Source organism: Ornithorhynchus anatinus, chromosome 1 (assembly GCF_004115215.2).
Source record: "Ornithorhynchus anatinus isolate Pmale09 chromosome 1, mOrnAna1.pri.v4, whole genome shotgun sequence".
NCBI lineage: Eukaryota > Metazoa > Chordata > Mammalia > Monotremata > Ornithorhynchidae > Ornithorhynchus > Ornithorhynchus anatinus.
Window position 1 is genome coordinate 1820311 of NC_041728.1, and position 17383 is coordinate 1837693.

The 17383-nt window shown below is 50.4% G+C and overlaps 1 protein-coding gene across 4 annotated transcripts in view; it reads left to right on the forward strand.

Annotated features, from left to right (window-relative positions):
• Positions 1-17383, forward strand: part of NLN (neurolysin) — a 73065-nt gene that overhangs the window by 20394 nt on the left and 35288 nt on the right. For all 4 annotated transcript variants that reach the window (XR_003760117.2, XM_029066911.2, XM_039910529.1 and 1 more), the window contains exons 3-6: positions 1828-1976; positions 14047-14154; positions 14865-14967; positions 16312-16472. Coding sequence is in view for 3 of the 4 variants with exons in the window: in XM_029066911.2 (XP_028922744.1) it covers positions 1828-1976; positions 14047-14154; positions 14865-14967; positions 16312-16472 (521 nt within the window). In the remaining variant the exon portion in view is untranslated. The remainder of the gene's footprint in view (positions 1-1827; positions 1977-14046; positions 14155-14864; positions 14968-16311; positions 16473-17383) is intronic.

The following is a 17383-nucleotide window of genomic DNA, read 5'->3' on the forward strand; positions in this document are numbered from 1 at the left end:
GGGCAGGGAACTTGTCTACCAATTATGTTAAAAATGTTGGTTTTTGTTAAGCGTTTACTCTGTGGAGAGCACTGTTCTAAGCGCTGGGGAAGATAACAGGGTCATCAGGTTGTCCCACGTGAGGCTCACAGTCTTCATCCCCATTTTTACAGATGAGGAAACTGAGGCACAGAGAAGTGAAGTGACTCGCCCTCAGTCACACAGCTGACAAGTGGCGGAGCCAGGATTCGAACCCATGAACCCTGACTCCCAAGCCCAGGCCCTTTCCACTGAGCCACGCTGCTTATATCGTACTCTCCCAAAGGCTTAGTACAGTGCTGTGCACGTGGTATTACCTCAGTAAATATGGCTGATGGATTGGTTGGAGATGGTGGAATTGTTACCATGAGGAAACAAAACACAAAATTGTAAGACTTCAGTCGTTCCGTGCGTTATTCATTCATTCCGTCATTCAGCCATATTTGTTGAGCACTTACTGTGTGCAGGACACCGTACTAAGCGCCTGGGAGAGTAGAGCAATAAACAGACACATTCCCTGCCTACAGTCTAGAACAGGGGAGGCAGACATCAATACAAATCAAGAAATCACGGCTACGTACGTAAGTGCTGTGGAGCTGGGAGGGAGAAGAACAAAGGGAACACGTCAGGACAACGCAGAAGGGAGTGGGAGAAGAGGAAAGTGGGGGCTTAGCCTGGGAAGGCCTCTTGGAGGACTTAACTTGAAGTCGGGGAGAGTAATTTTCTGTGGGATTTGAAGAGGGAGGGCGTTCCGGGCCAGAGACGGGAGGTAGGCCAGGGGTCGGCGGTGAGACGGGCAAGACGGAGGCCCAGGGCGAAGGTCGGCATTAGAGGAGCGAAGTGTGCGGGCTGGGTTGGAGTAGGAGGGGGCGAGGGGATGGACGGCTTTAAAGCCGACGGTGAGGAGTTCTTGTTTGATATGGAGGTGGATGGGTGACCAGTGGAGTTTTCCAGGAACGGGGTGCCGCGTCCTGAACGTTTTTGTAGAAAAATGATCCAGGCAGCAGAGTGAAGTGTGGCCTGGAGTGGAGAGAGACGGGAAGCTGGGAGGTCAGCGAGGAGGCTGTTGGTGTAATCCAGGTCGGTTAGGATGAGTGATTGTGGTTTAAAATTGTAAGATAGCATGAGATTGTAAACTTCTGGGGTAGGATCCCCAGTTTCTAATAAAAGGCTCCGCAGGGGAGTGGTACCGATGATGATGGTGATAAGATTAATTTGTTAATCTCATCCCCAGCGGGAGGCAACACGAGTGGCCCAGTGGAAAGAATACGGGGCTAGTAATAGGGAGACTCGGATTCTCATCCTAGTTCTGTCACTGGTTATTTTATGACACTTTACCTGTCTAGGCCTCAGGTTCCTCATCTGTAAAATGGCTCTTTTGAGGACAGAAATGAGGTGAAAGCACTGTATGAAAATTAAAATGTTCTACGTCTACAAGGTGGAAAACACTATTAATTGCCAAACTATTTTGCACTTGATGTAGGAACATTTCTATCTCCAGAGCTTGGCACCAAATCCCCCTGACTGCCTAGAAACTCGGATTTTATTGTGTAGTCTGGACGATTTTAGTAGCTTCAGAGGATCTAGATCAGAGGTGCCTAGGAACCTTAAAGCCACTGTGTAGGTTTTCCCACCACAGACTGGTCTCCCCATTCCCGTCATCCCTGATCCCCTTACAGTATTTAAGCCGTAAAATGATGACTTTAGTGAATTTTATTGCCCTCTGAAGTGGCACCACACAGCTCTTGTGGATAAAAGAGAATTTAGAAGAATTTAACAGAGCGCGGACTTTATTCTTTTCTCCGACAGTGGAAAGGAGCATCTTGGACTTTCCCCAGCACGTCTCCCCTGACAAGGATGTGCGAGCGGCAAGCACGGAGGCAGATAAGAGACTTTCCCGTTTCGACGTCGAGATGAGCATGAGAGAAGACGTCTTTCAGAGGATTGTTCATCTCCAGGTAACGGGTTTAAGCAAGATGCTCGCTCAGATGCCAGTGGGCTTGGGCAGGAGCCTGTCCAAAGGGAAGAAATCCTGTTTTTGAAGTCTCTCGGCTCCCGCCGATCGGATCCTTGGATTTCTGTCGTCCTCGGTTCACGCCGATCGTAGCCGTACCTTTCTCTCCCGCCCTCCACTCGCACCAGCGTGACCTTGTGTTGTGGAATCGCTTCCCTGTTCTGATTATAACCCTGGATTTCTACCATCCTCAGTTCACGTCGATCATAACCTGAGGCTTCTACCGTCCTCAGCTTGTCGAGCGTCGACTTGGTAATTAAGTGGGCCCCAGTCGGAATGTAAAAACTCAAAGTATTCCCCGTCAGACATACAAAGTGTCCTCCAGTAGTTTCATTTTCCTTTTTATTTCAAAGACAGGCTCCCAGAGTAATGAGCCTCCATTGGCTGAAACCAGTCAAAAAGGTCAGGGCCTCAACTCTGCTATTTTCACAACGTGTTACCTTTATTTTTTAGCATCTTTTGGGGTGACGCTCATGGTGCTGGGAGCCGAGATCTTCTCTCTTTGTAGATCTGATCTGTTTAGATCTGTTCAGGAATGAGACGCCTACAATTTAACCAGCGAGAAATAAGATGTTAATCGGGGACTGTACCCGACTTGAGAGATAATAGCTGTAAATAGTAGAAATAAGGTAAATCGAAAGAAACTGATTAGACCACGTGTGCCATGGTAGGGGATGGGATGGCCAAGAAGGCAGACGGGGTGAGTGAGGAAAGACCTGGAGGAGGCCGCTTTCTAAGGAGGCCTTGAAAAAAGGAGTGGAATGTGGTCAAGTGGAGGGGGGGATTGCGTTTCTGCCGCAGAGGGTCGAAGCGGACAAGGAGGAAGCGATAAGAGCGAAGATCCCGAGCTGGGGACAAGTGGAAGATGAGGGGATGCCAGGTGATGACGATCATGGTAGTTTTTTCCCGAAGTCCATTGAGCGGAGGGATCTCACCCAGTCGGTGTTTCCAGAAAGTTGGGGACACCTGGAAACCAGGTGAAATGTCTTCCCCGTCCCTCAGTGACTTCATCTGCAAAATGGGGATTGCGACTGTGAGCCGTATGTGGGACAGGAACTGTGTCCAACCTGATTTGCTTGTCACCGCCCCGGTGCTGACTCCAGTGCCCGGCACATAGTAAGCGCTTATCAAATACCAGTTATTCCCCTCCTCCAGACTGTAAATTCATCCTGGGCAGGGAACGTGTCCGTTTATTGTGTACTCTCCCAAGCGCTTGGTACAGTGCCCTACATCCAGTAAGCGCTCAAGACATATGATTGAATGAAAGTCCTAGGGGAGTGAACCCTGAAGGGCGCGTACACTGGTTTTGTGCCTTCCCAGCTGCAGCAGAGAAGCAGCGTGACTCGGTGGAAAGAGCCCGGGCTTGGGAGTCAGGGGTCATGGGTTCTAATCCCCGCTCTGCCGCTCGTCAGCTGTGTGACTCTGGGCAAGCCACTTCACTTCTCGGTGCCTCAGTTACCTCATCTGGAAAATGGGGATTAAGACTGTGAGCCCCACGTGGGACAGCCTGATGACCTCGTATCCACCCACCCCCCAGCGTTTAGAACAGTGCTTGGCACATAGCGCTTAACAAATACCATCATTATTGTTGTTATATTCCAGTGTTCAGTTGAGTTTCTTGTGGTCCTAACTAATGTATCAGGAATTTGTGAGAGAAACCCCCGAGCATCTTGCAACTCAGACCGTAGGCCTCCCTTTCCTCTTAATTTTGCCAAGTCTCCAATTTCCTGTATCTTGGTCGTCACTGGAAATACCTGAGCACCTACGGTGTGCAGAGGGCTGTGCTCGGCCCTTCAGGGCGCATCACACAGCCCGGTGGAACTGACAAACTAGTGTTTTGGGCCAGGAAGTGAAATAGGAGAATTATTTTCGATTGAGCCTATTTCCATACCTGCTGTATTTCAAAACAGCGCTGTTTGTTGCTAGACAGTGCTCGTGTTTCACTCTCAGGTCACCGGGGTGAACTGCCACTTGGAAATTCACCAGCCGTCTGGCTCTTGTGCCTGTCCTTCCTCGGTTTGGGCAAAAAAGAAGAGGAAATCCTGGCAGGATCACCGCTGAAGGCCTTTCTTCCCCTGACCGGGGGGATGAGTCCGTCTGGGGACGGCTCTGGACATTCCTCAACTCTTACGCCCCCAAATATTTCACTTTCCCCTGGAGTTGCGTAGCGTGCTCATATCTCCGGATACGAGATAATCGGGTCGGAGACAGAGACCGATTATCTCGTATCCGTCCCAGCATTTAGTACAGTTCATGGTACCTAGGCTGTGCTTAACTAGTACCCCAATCATACGTGATATGTTTCAGGGGGTGGTTCCCTCGCCACCCTCATCCCCTGCTCGAGAATTTCTGATTTCCTCTTGTTCACTCTTCTTCCCTCTGCCGTCTGAAGTCGGTTTTCTTTCACCTGAGGCGCTCGAAACTCAGGCCATCGTAGGGATTTAGTACAGTTCATGGTACCTAGTCTGTGCTTAACTAATACCCCAATCATACGTGATATGTTTCAGGGGGCTGTTCCCTCGCCACCCTCATCCCCTGCTCGAGAATTTCTAATTTCCTCTTGTTCACTCTTCTTCCCTCTGCCGCCCGAGGTCGGTTTCCTTTCACTTGAGGCGTTCGATCCTCAGGCTATCGTAGGGATCAGCTCTGTGCTTCTGTCCTCCGGCCATACTTTGATCCATGACCCAGGGCCACCGAGGCTTCGGCATGCCTTGATTAGTGGAGCGGGCCTCGTGGTACCTGTCTGTTTTCAAATATTTGGGGCCTCGCCGATCACGTCGGCGTATCAGGAAGGCGCCACCCAACTTTAGGAGTTGCAGCAGGAATAGAATTTATTTGAAGAATAATTCAAATAATAATGTGGTATTTAAGCGCTTACTATATGGCAGGCTCTGTACTACGTGCTGGGGTGGATACAGACAGAGCCGTTTGGACACAGTCCCTGTCCCACGCGGGGCTCACAGCTTCAATCCCCATTTTACAGATGAGGCGACGGAGGCCCAGAGAAGGGAAGCGACTTGCCCAAGGTCACACAGCAGACAAGCGGCGGAACCGGGATCAGAACCCGTAACTTTCTGACTCCCCGGCCCGGGCTCTATCCACTCCCCCATGCTGCATCTCTATTTCTTACGTGCTGCTTCTGTGCTGAGCAGTGGGAGAGGATACACCGAACCCTGTCCCAGCGTGGATCAATGGAAAGATGCCGGGCTTGGGAGTCAGAGGTCATGGGTTTGAATTCCGGCTCCACCACTTGTCAGCTGTGAGACTGTGGGCAAGTCACTTTACTTCTCTGGGCCTCAGTAACCCCATCTGTAAAATGGGAATGAAGATTGTGAGCCTCACGTGGGACAACCTGACTACCCTGTATCTCCCCCAGCGCTTAGAACAGTGCTCTGCACATAGTAAACGCTTACCAAATACCAACATTACTCGTCCGCTCATTTGTATATATTTTTTTTATTACCCTATTTAGTTAAGGAGATGTATATCACCTTGATTCTATTTATTGCTATTGTTTTAATGAGATGTACATCCCCTTGATTCTATTGCTACTGTTTTTGTCTGTCTCCCCCGATTAGACTGTAAGCCCGTCAGTGGGCAGGGACTGTATCTGTTGCCGATTTGTACGTTCCAAGTGCTTAGTACAGTGCTCTGCACATAGTAAGTGCTCAACAATTACTATTGAATGAATGAATGAAAATTTAAAATGGGGAGAGAGGCCAGGAGACGGACACATAAGGGGAGATGAAACAAAACCCTAAGACGACATAAAGACATAAAACAAAGCTCTGTAGTGTTCTAGACTCTAAGCTCCCCTGCGGCTCAAATGAGTCCCGTGCCCTGAGAAGCGGCATGGCCTAGTGGGTAGAGCCTGGACCCAGGAGTCAGAGGACGTGGGTTCTAATCCCGGCTCCGCCACATGTCTGCTCTGCGTGACCTTGGGCAAGCCGCTTCACTTCTCTGGGCCTCAGTTCCCTCATCTGTAAAATGAGGATTAAGACTGTGAACCCCATGTGGGACAACCTGATTACCTTGTATCTACCCTAGCGCTTAGAACGGTGCTTGGCACATAGCGCTTAACAAGTGCCGTCATCATCATCAATAAATACCATTATTATTATCTACTCCAGTGCTTAGAACAGTTCTTGACACCTATTAAGCACTTAACAAATACCATTATTGTTGCTATTAATTATTATAATTATAATTAAATAATGATCATAATTGTTTTTATTGTGTTATTTTTATTGTAGTTGGGAGGAGAATCAAACAGTAGCCTGTCCCCCAGGGCCATGGAGTCCAGGGTCTGATAGAGCTGCTCGTTTGGAATCTACTGAAGACTTTCGGTTGTAAGGTCCCTCGTTAATAATAATGATAGCAATGCTAATAATTGTGGTGTTTGCTAAGCGCTTATTATGTGCCAGACACTGTACTGAGGTGGGAATGGGTACTGATTTAGTTGGACACAATCCCTGTCCCACGTGGAGCCCACAGTCTCAATCCCCATTTTCCAGATGAGGGAACGGAGGCCTAGAGAAGCGAAGCGACTTGCCCAGCGTCACCCAGCAGACAAGTGGCGGAGCCGGGATCAGAACCCATGACCTTCTGAATCCCAGGACCGGGCTTTAGCCACTCCACCATGCTGCATCCCAGGGAAAACAACGTCTGTCAGAAGCAGGATGCGAACCCACGCCTCCAGGGGAGGCTGCAACCTCAACGCAGCGCAATAAGGGACTTGGGCGCAATAAGGGTGAGGAAATAATTCTGCCGGGCAGAGGAGGGGACAGAGTTAAAGCACGCGAGGATAAATTCAAAGTGGATGAAGTCGGCCTGATACTTTGATTTCTTGGAATAGCACGCTTATGAAGAGGTTGTTTCTAACACTAAATCTTCTTTGTCATTTCCAAATTTTCTGGTAGCCGATCGGCAGAAAGTGGCCGGACGGTGACTCTTACGTAAGTGAATCGAAGGTGCCTGATGACAAGAATAGCAATTACCTGCTACTAGGCTTGCAAAGCTTTGGCTAAATTTCCCCGGGAGGGCTCTTAGGCTCTGCAGTTCTAAAGACTTGAGAATTAGCTCTGAAGTACTTTAAATAGACTTGTCCTCTCGGCAGTACTCGAAGTGAAATTTTAAAATCATACTGAATAGGACTCGGATCATCTTTGAGAGTAGGGCTGAGTAGATTAAAGATAACTGGTTTAATAAGACGTAGCCACTGTGTGGCATTCTTGGCTTCTGAAGAGAGAGTCAAGCGCACAGGGAGAATTGGAAATAAGGTCGCTGGACATAACACTGAAGCTGTAAGGTATCGGGACGTGGATTGTTTAAAAAAGAGTATAACGTTGCCAAAATTGAGTGAGTACTAAAAGTTGGAGTTCCTGCGGTAATTGAGGCAAGTTAAATGTAGGATTTTATGCCATCGGTCATCCACCATCCATTAATAGAACAGAAGGGAAAGGAAATATTAATAATAAATCAACTCTGAGAAATAGAGTACAAGTAATAGCCCATCTCCCCGGGGACTTTCTCTGGCCCTAACTGAGGGGTAAAGCCTTGGATTTGGAAAAGTAACGGATCTGCTTGGCGGGGGCGGATTCCTCTTCTACCCCTGCCTTCCTCCGTCGGAAATCCTGAAATTCTAAGGGAGACGATGGGTCTCTGAAAGCAAGAAACTCCTCTGCCTGGGGAGCTCTAGATAGGGTCTGTAAGTGCCCTGTCCACCCTGGGAGTCTCCGGTTTTATAGAGAAATCTGTCTCTTACGTCATCTGGCGAACTGAGCAGTCGAACCGTATTCTGCCCAGGCAAGACCGAGGTGCAAGGTGGGGAGCGAACGGGCGCTTGGGTCCACAGAGAAATTCAGAGAAGCCGCGAGGCCTAGCAGAAAGCGAATGGGTTCGGGAGTCAGGAGGACCTGGGTTCTAATCCTGGCTCCGCCACTTGTCTGCTGTTTGACTGTGGGGACGTCACTTCACTTCTCTGGGCCGCAGTTACCTCAGCTGTAAAATGGGGAGGAAGACCGTGAGCTCCATGCGGATCGTGGACTGCGCCCCAGCTGATTACTCCGTATCTACCCCAGCACTTAGGACAGTGCCTGGCACGTAGTAAAATCTTAAATGCCATTAAAAAAAAGGAATCCCAGAACCTAGAAGGAATGTTAAGTAGTCATCTGGGCCAGCCCTCTGCGTCCAAGCACCGCGGTAGTTACAAGGTAATCCCTCATGGGTCTCCTCGTCTAAGGAGGAGGGAGAACGGATATCGAGTGCACGTTTGATAGATGAGGAAACTGCCCCAGGTTTGCTCTGTGACCTTGAGCAAGTCACTTCACTTCCCTGGGCCTCAGCTACCTCATCTGTAAAATGGGGATTAAGACCGTGAGCTCCACGTGGGACCGGGACTGTATCCAACCTGATTAGCTTGTATCTACCCCAGTACTTAGAGCAGTGCTTGGCCCATAGTAAGCGCCTAACAAATACCACAAAAAAAAAGAACAAAACAAAAACTTTGGCCGGGACATCCACGTAGAGGTGTCCTGAAGGCAGGAGGAAATGGAAATGTGAGACCCAGAGTCTTGAAGCTGCTGGAGCGACTGCTGACATTCCCAGATTCCCATTCCCAGTTTCCCATGGGCAGAGCCAGCAGGGCACAGGGGCCTTGGAGACCTGGAATGGGCTTCTTGAGTGCCCAGAACATTCTGGCAAATCCCATCACCCGCCTCCCCCCATCCCTTCCCCCCACAAACACACACTTTCTTCCTCAACTGGAATAAAATCCTTCTGGGCCTGAGGTAAGGACCCAAAATTAGGTTTTAATGGGGACGAAAGAAGATTTTATGTATTTTTTCCAGAAATGGGGGCAAGGGAGAGGAAGGAGCCTGGAAGAAAACACCCACCCTTAAGAAAATACGGTAACAGAGCTCTTTCAGCTTTTGAGAAATTAGCGGGCTTTCTCATTCAGTCCAAGATCCGGTTCTGTCTTCTCTAATGACACCACACTGCCTTCTTTATTTTATTTTCCACAATGGGTTCAGTCTGGCCGGGCTCACGAAGCTGGTTTCCTGAATCCCGAGGAACAGTCTTGTGTTATTCTGTTGCGCAGAAAGAGCTCTAGTCATGACTTTCTGAAATCATTATCGGTAATTTATCTGTGCAGAGCGATTATTTTTTATTATTTACCCCGTGTGTTACAGAGGACCATTAGATTCATTCTTTCCTCATTGTGTGTGTCATGGTCAGCATCTCTTACCCGTGGCCTAATATTTTAGGGTGTATTCTGAATTAACCCGTCCATTTCCATCTCAAAAATACGTGACCTCCCCCCGCCACCCAGGCCACAGCTGCCCTCGTGAAACACCATAATAGTAATAACAAGGATGGTACTTGTTAAGCGCTTATTATGTGCCAGTTACTGTACTAAGTGCCGGGGCTGGGGTGCTTACGAGCATTTCAAGTTGGACGCAGTCCCTGTCCCACGTGGGGCTCTCAGTCTCAAACCCCATTTTCCACACGAGGTAACTGAGGCCCAGAGAATTGCAGCGACTCGCCCAAAGTCACAGCAGATGAGTGGCAGACCCGGGATTAGAACCCGTGACCTTCTGACTCCCAGGCCGGGGCTCTATCCGCTTCGCCGTGCTGCTTCTCCCATGAGAGGGACCTACCATGAGGGGAACAGACCTCCCCCTAATCCTGCTGGTGCTGCAGTGACGGGTTGGGCGGATCGCCGTGTAATTCTCCCCCACCTCATTGGAGGGTGATGGGGGAGGGAATGGCTATCTGGAAATCCCAATATCCCGGAGAAAATGAATCGGTGTCGCAGATCTGCTGCCCGGGACCCTGCCCATTTTCTTCGGCCTGAATGCACAGAGTGCCACTCGCGCTGTTCACTGAAAGCTCCTAACGGGTTGGGCCTGCGTCTTCTAAATCTGGTTTTGGGGAGTTTTTTTAATGGTAATTGTTAAGTACTTCCTAGGTGCCAGGCACTCTTCTAAGCCCTGGCGTAGACACAAAGTAATCAGGTTGAACACAGTCGATGTCCCACGTGGCGCTTACAGTCTTAATCCTTATTTTCCAGATGAGGTAACTGAGGCTCAGAGAAGTGAAGTGACTTGGGCAGAATCACAGAGCAGACAAGTGGCAGAGCCGGGATTGGAACCCAGGTCCTCCTGACTCCCAAGCCCGTGTTCTAAACCATTAAATAATAAAAAAAAAAAAGTTGGTATTTGTTAAGCACTTACTATGTGCAGAGCACTGTTCTAAGCCCTGGGGTAGACACAGGGGAATCAGGTTGTCCCACGTGGGGCTCACAGTCTTCATCCCCATTTTACAGATGAGGGAACTGAGGCACAGAGAAGTTAAGTGACTCGCCCACAGTCACACAGCTGACAAGTGCCAGAGCCGGGCTTCGAACTCATGACCTCTGACTCCAAAGCCCGTGCTCTTTCCACTGAGCCACGGGCCCCGGTGCTTCTCCGCTCGGTTGTTCTGTACTTTCCCAATCTCTTAGTGTAGTGATCTGCGCAGAGTCAGCGATTGATCGATCGATTGATCGAGTGGCAGCTTAGTTGGGCAGGGAACGTGTCTACCAACTCTGTTGAATCCTTCTCTTCTAAGCACTTAGTGCCACGCTCGGCACACAGTACGCACGCCGTACGATTGATTGATTGGACCGAGTGGCAAAGCAGCCGTTGGGAGCCCTCCGTGAATTCAGCTGGGTTGCAGAGGGAGGCTGAGGAGACCGTCGGGCTGCAGAGGTGTCCGGCCCAGCGCAGCACAGCGCTCTACGCAAAGCGCTAGGGAAAACTCCCGCTCCCACCTTCAACGAGAAGCATCTTTGAAGGGACAGAAGCATCTGGTTCAGCGTTCTGGAGTTCTCGTTGGGAGTAGGGTAGAACATCCCCAGTGTCCACTGTACTCTCAGCGGACCTAAGTATCACCTGATTGCTGCTGGGATACCGGGAATTTTGGTGTATTTATATAGATTAATGTCTGTCTCCTCCTCTAATAATAATGTTGGTATTTGTTAAGCGCTTACTATGTGCCGAGCACTGTTCTGAGCGCTGGGGTAGACACGGGAATCGGGTTGTCCCACGTGGGGCTCACCGTCTTAATCCCCATTTTACAGATGAGGTAACCGGGGCACCGAGAAGTTGAGTGACTTGCCCAAAGTCACACAGCTCTGTGGCCGAGCAGGGATTCGAACCCATGACCTCTGACTCCGAAGCCCGTGCTCTTGCCACTGAGCCACGCTGCTTCTCGACTGTAAGCTAGTTGTGGACGGGGAATGTGTCTGTTTATTGTGGTATCGTGGCTCTGCAGACAATAAGTACGATGGAAGGAATGAATTAATGTGACCGAGGCTGGGATCTGATTTGCCCGAGGCCACCGCAGAGAGCCGGGACCAGGTCCCTCTTTGGAATCGGACCCGATCCGATTCCTGGCCCCGCGTCCGCCTCCCTCTGTCCTTTCTCCTTCGCTCCGTCTCTCCCTCACCACGGCAGCAGCATTTTCGGTAAGACGGAAGGGCCCGCCAAGGAGGGCGTTGTGAAGGAGGGTGACTGGTCCCTGGCCGGCGTCCACCCTTTCCCGAAAACCGAGTGACCCGGTCTCCGGAGCCTGCCCGACGGCAGGTGGCCGCCGGAGCGAGCGGATGGGACCCCGCTGAATTAAGCAGCTTCCCCACAGAGCAAGTCGCGATAATACCGATAATACTAACGATGTTGTGTTGAATGCAGAGAGGGATTTCGTACTCCACTTTTTCAAATCCCTTTCGCATCATTTATCTCCCACGCGGTCGCCTCCCCGTTCCCCGCTTCCCCTCACCTGTTGCCGAATTGTACATGTTGCCAAATTGTACATTCCAAGCGCTGAGTACAGTGCTCTGCACTAGTAAGCGCTCAATAAATAGTATTGAATGAATGAATGAACCTCCCGGGCTCGCTCAGGCTAAAATTTAGCACCACATGACCGATGAGACCAGGGAAGGCTGGGGTGGCGTTGCCCAGACTCGGGGCCCAAAGCGTGGCCCCGGGGGAAAGAGAAGCAGCATGGCTCAGTGGCAAGAGCCCGGGCTTGGGAGTCGGAGGTCGGGGGTTCTAATGCCGGCTGTGTGACTTTGGGCAAGTCACTTCACTTCTCTGGGCCTCAGTTTCCTCATCTGGAAAATGGGGATGAAGACTGTGAGCCCCGCGGGGGGGGGGAACCTGATGACCTTGTATCTCCCCCAGCGCTTAGAACGGTGCTTGGCACATAGTAAGCGCTTAACAGTTACCATCCTTATTATTATTACTCTGTATAAGGGCCAAACTACAGACAGCGGGCTCTCTGTGGTGACCGAACCGCTCAGATGGGTACGCGAACATCCGGCTGCTTAAAAAGCACCGTCTCGGGAGGGGAAGGTCCAGCACCTGACAGCAGCGTCAGCCTGTCGGGAGTGCAGAGAGGTGGGACTAAATCCCACAGGGCTCCCTGACTCGGGCTGTGCATTATTTTCTCTTTGGGGACCCCCAGCATGACTTGCCGATGCCACCCCGAATGGAGGAGGGGGAGGAAGAGCCATCTTCCGTTTAGCCACCTCTGCCGGCCTCCTCCTTGCCTTTTGGGATTGGCAACAGGAGAAGCTTCTGGGCCCAGGGCTCCTTGGAACGAGCGTCGCTCACTCCCCGGGAGCCGATCCCGACCCCCCGCGGACCCAGCGCTGACTCACCCTTTCCAGAAATGGCTCCCGGACACTGCTTGCTGTGTCCCCCTTCCCCTCGCGTGCCCTTTGCGGTCGGACCGGGTGACATTCCCCCAAGGCTTCGGGAGCTCCTTTCTGGCCCTGGTTCTGGGTGCCTTTGGTTGACACGCACGGAGAGGGACGCTGGCCGCTCTCCCCGTCCTCTGTGGCTACGCTTCTGCCCCCGAATTCATTCAGTAAAATTTACTGAGCGCTTACTATGTGCAGAGCACTGTACTAAGCGCTTGGAATGGACAAATCGGTAACAGAGACAGTCCCTGCCCTTTGACGGGCTTACAGTCTAATTGGGGGAGACGGACAGACGGGAACAATAGCAATAAATAGAATCGAGGGGATGAACATCTCCTTAAAACAATAGCAAATAAATAGAATCAAGGCGATGTATATCTCATTAACAAAATAAATAGGGTAATGAAAATATATACAGTTGAGCGGACGATCACGGTGCTGAGGGAGGGAAGGGAGAGGGGGAGGAGCAGAGGGAAATGGGGGGAAAAGAGGGTTTAGCTGGGGTAGAGGGAGTAGAGGGAAAAGGGGAGCTCAGTGTAGGAAGGCCTCTTGGAGGAGGTGAGCTTTAAGTAGGGTTTTGAAGAGTGGAAGAGAGTCAGTTTGGTGGAGGTGAGGCGGGAGGGCGTTCCGGGACCGCGGGAGGACGTGGCCCGGGGGTCAACGGCGGGATAGGCGAGACCGAGGGACGGCGAGGAGGTGGGCGGCGGAGGAGCGGAGCGTGCGGGGTGGGCGGTAGGAAGAGAGAAGGGCGGAGAGGTAGGAAGGGGCGAGGTGACGTAGAGCCTCGAAGCCTAGAGTGAGAAGTTTTTGTTTCGTGCGGAGGTCGATAGGCAACCACTGGAGGTGTTTAAAAAGGGGAGTGGCATGCCCAGAGCGTTTCTGCGGGAAGATGAGCCGGGCAGCGGAGTGAAGATTAGACTGGAGCGGGGAGACAGAGGAGGAAGGGAGATCAGAGAGCAGCCCGAATTCGAGCCGGGTCAGCCGACGGTTGAAAATAGAAACCTGGGGATTGGTGACAGAGAATGTGCCTTAGAGAGCCCCGCCACGGGAAGGAGTTCCTAGGGTGACCTAACACAACGAACACTCGGGCTGGTGAAGGGGGTGGATCGTTTTATGTCGGGGGCAAGTTAAGGGAATTTGGGGAGCGGGTAGAGGGGTGCCAACGTGGCACTTGGGCCTCTGGAAGAGACCGAGCCCAGAGCCAGTTGCCCCTGGGGCTGGCGAGTGAACGTGGCCGCTGGGAGACGGTTCTCGTGTTCTTTCCTTCCAGCGGACGTGTGACCTCGGGAAGGTGAAGCCCGAAGCCAAGCGGTACTTGGAGAAGTCCATTCAGATGGGGAAGAGGAACGGCCTCCATCTGTCGCCGGAAGTGCAGAGCGTGAGTCTGGCGTCCCACCCCTCCCCGGGAGCGAGGCGACGGCAGGGCCTCCTCCGATGTGCTTCGCGTCGCTAGTAAATCACCGGCCGGGCAGAGCCACGGCTTCGGATGGCTATTCCCGTGGTCGGACTCAATAATATAAGCGCTTACTACGCGCCAGGCACCGTACTAAACGCTGGGATGGATACAAGTAAATCGGGATGGGCACAGTCCCTGTCCCACATGGCGCTCAGAGTCTACCCATTTTCCAGATGCGGGAACTGAGGCACAGAGAAGTGAAGTGACTTGCCCAGGGTCACACAAGAGACAGGTGGCAGAGCCGAGATTAGACCCCATGACCTTCGGACTCCCAGGCCCGTGCTGTGTCCACTATGATGATGATAATGATGGCATTTGTTAAGCGCTTACTATGTGCCAAGCACTGTCCTAACCACTGGTGCCCCGCTGCTTCTCTTCTTAGGTCCCTAGATAGTCACCGGAGGCGCTATTAACCTATTAATACCGCTATTAACCTATTAATACCCCGCTATTAACGGGGTAGCGGATTTCACTTGAACTCTCAACCGAGAGAGAGGCAAAATGCCACCGTATATTTGACCTCACCCGAAAGGGCGTGGTTTCAGACGCTTCCCGGCGAGCAAATTTTCAAGGGCACCTCAGAATGGGTGCCGTGATCTTTTCACCGTTCCTCTCCTTTTCCTGCAATTCAGGAAATTAAATCGATGAAGAAGCGGATGAGTGAACTGTGTATAGACTTCAACAAGAACCTTAATGAAGATAACAGCTTCCTGACATTCTCCAAGGATGAACTTGGTAGGCGATCGTCGTTATTTATGGCGCGCTGACTGTATGTGCGGAACGGTCTGCTGGGAAGCGGCGTGGCCTAATGGCAAGAGCCCGGGCCCGGGAGTCCGAGGTCGCGCTCCGTCCCGTGAGCAAGACCCTTAACTTCTCTGTGCCTCAGTTGCCTCATCTGTAAAATGGGGATTAAGACTGTGAGCCGCGTGTGGGACAAAGACTATGTCCAGCCTGACCAACATGTGTCTGTCTCAGCACTTCAAAGTGGGCTTGGCACGTAATAAGCACTTAATTATTGTTATTCTTCTTATTATGTGCTTGAGAGAGTGCAGTCTAACAGTGTTGGTAGCCACGTCCCTGCCTACAGCAAGCTTATATTCCAGAGGGGGGACTGTATAAGTATTTTCCTTTTGAAGACGGGAGGGTTTAGGGGTTAGGTCTCTTTTTTGCAAAACTGTCTGATGTATCACTGTCTCGAGTCTAAATCCTTCCAGCTGCAACCCGGTCTGATTCTGATTCCTCTGACTCTGACCCGAGTCTGTCTCTCTCTTTTTTGTTGTTTACTTAATTTTATAGTAAATGAAGTATAGTATTTTAATTTTATAGTCTGTCAAGTCTGGGTCTCATTTACAGTACCTGAAGGAAGGATTATTATTTTCTATTATAATTATATAATATTTTCTGTAATAATTATTATTTTCTAATGTCCGTTCATCAAATCCTCCCACTCCCTACAGCGCCGCTCTTCCTTGCTCCTTCAATCACCCTCCCTCCCATCCCTACAGCACCTATATATACACTGTATATGTCTCTATATATACAGTTGGGGATTAAGACTGTGAGCCTCACGTGGGACTCCCAGATTACCCTGGATCTATCCCAGTGCTTAGAACAGTGCTCGGCACATAATAAGCACTTAACAAATACCAACATTATTATCCTTATTTATATTAAAGTCTGTCTCTCCCTCTAGACTGTGAGCTCGTTGTGGGCAGGAATGTGTCTGTCTGTCATACTGTCTTCTCCCAAGCGCGTAGAACAGTGCTTTACTCACAGTAAGTGCTCAGTAAATAGGATTGAGTGAACGAATGCATCTGTTTTTAAAAAGAAATGTACTGTTCGGTACCAAGGAAACCCATTTTTAAAGGCGGGAATATGTCTGTTTGTCATATTGTCTTCTCCCAAGCACGTAATACAGTGTTTTACTCACAGTAAATGCTTAATAAATAGGATTGAACATATGAATGCATCTGTTTTAAAAAAGAAATGCACTGTTCAACACCAAAGAAACCCATTTTTGAAGGCGGGGAATTGAATTTATGGCAAAACCTGTTGTTTTTTGTTTGTTTTTTCAAACAGGCTCCCTTCCCGATGATTTCATTGACAGCTTAGAAAAGGTGGAAAATAACAAATATAAAGTTACCTTGAAATATCCCCACTACTTTCCGGTCATGAAAAAGTGCTGCATCTCGGAGACCAGAAGGAAGATGGAGCTTGCTTTTAACACAAGGTGCAAAGAGGTACCTAGAGATGCTGCGGTTGAGCATTGCTTTTTGCCCATTTTGGGGAACAGCGTTGCTTTCCTTCGTCTCCAGTAACGAAGTGTGGACTGTGCGCAGTTCGGGCAGTGAAAGGGTTTTATTTTTTGCCGTGCCGGTGGGTGAGGAGGTGCCGTGTCGTGCAGGTGAATAATAATAATAATAATGTTGGTATTTGTTAAGCACTTACTATGTGCAGAGCACTGTTCTAAGCGTTGGGATAGATACAGGGTCATCGGGTTGTCCCACGTGGGGCTCAGAGTTTTAATCCCCATTTTACAGATGAGGTCACTGAGGCACAGAGAAGTTAAGTCACGTGACGAAGTCACCTTTTCACCACCCAGCCCTTTGCCCGCTGTGGTGGGGAAGCAGGGATAGGGAGGGGAGAGTAGCAGGGATTGTAGCCCATGACCAGGGCCCCGTCTGCCAGACGAGATAATAATAATAATAATTATTATTATGGTACTTGTTAAATGCTTCCTATGTGATAATAATAATAATAATGTTGGTATTTGTTAAGCGCTTACTATGTGCCGAGCACTGTTCTAAGCACTGGGGTAGACATTGGGGAATCAGGTTGTCCCACGTGGGGCTCACAGTCTTAACCCCCATTTTACAGATGAGAGAACCGAGGCCCAGAGAAGTTAAGTGACTCGCCCACAGTCACACAGCCGACAAGTGGCAGAGCTGGGATTCGAACTCATGAGCCCTGACTCCAAAGCCCGTGCTCTTTCCACTGAGCCACGCTGCACTGTTCTAAGTACTGGGGTACATACAAGCAGAAGCAGCGTGGCTCAGTGGAAATAGCCCGGGCTTGGGAGTCAGAGGTCATGGGTTCTAATCTCGGCTCCGCCGCTTGTCTGCTGTGACTTTGGGCAAGTCACTTCCCTTCT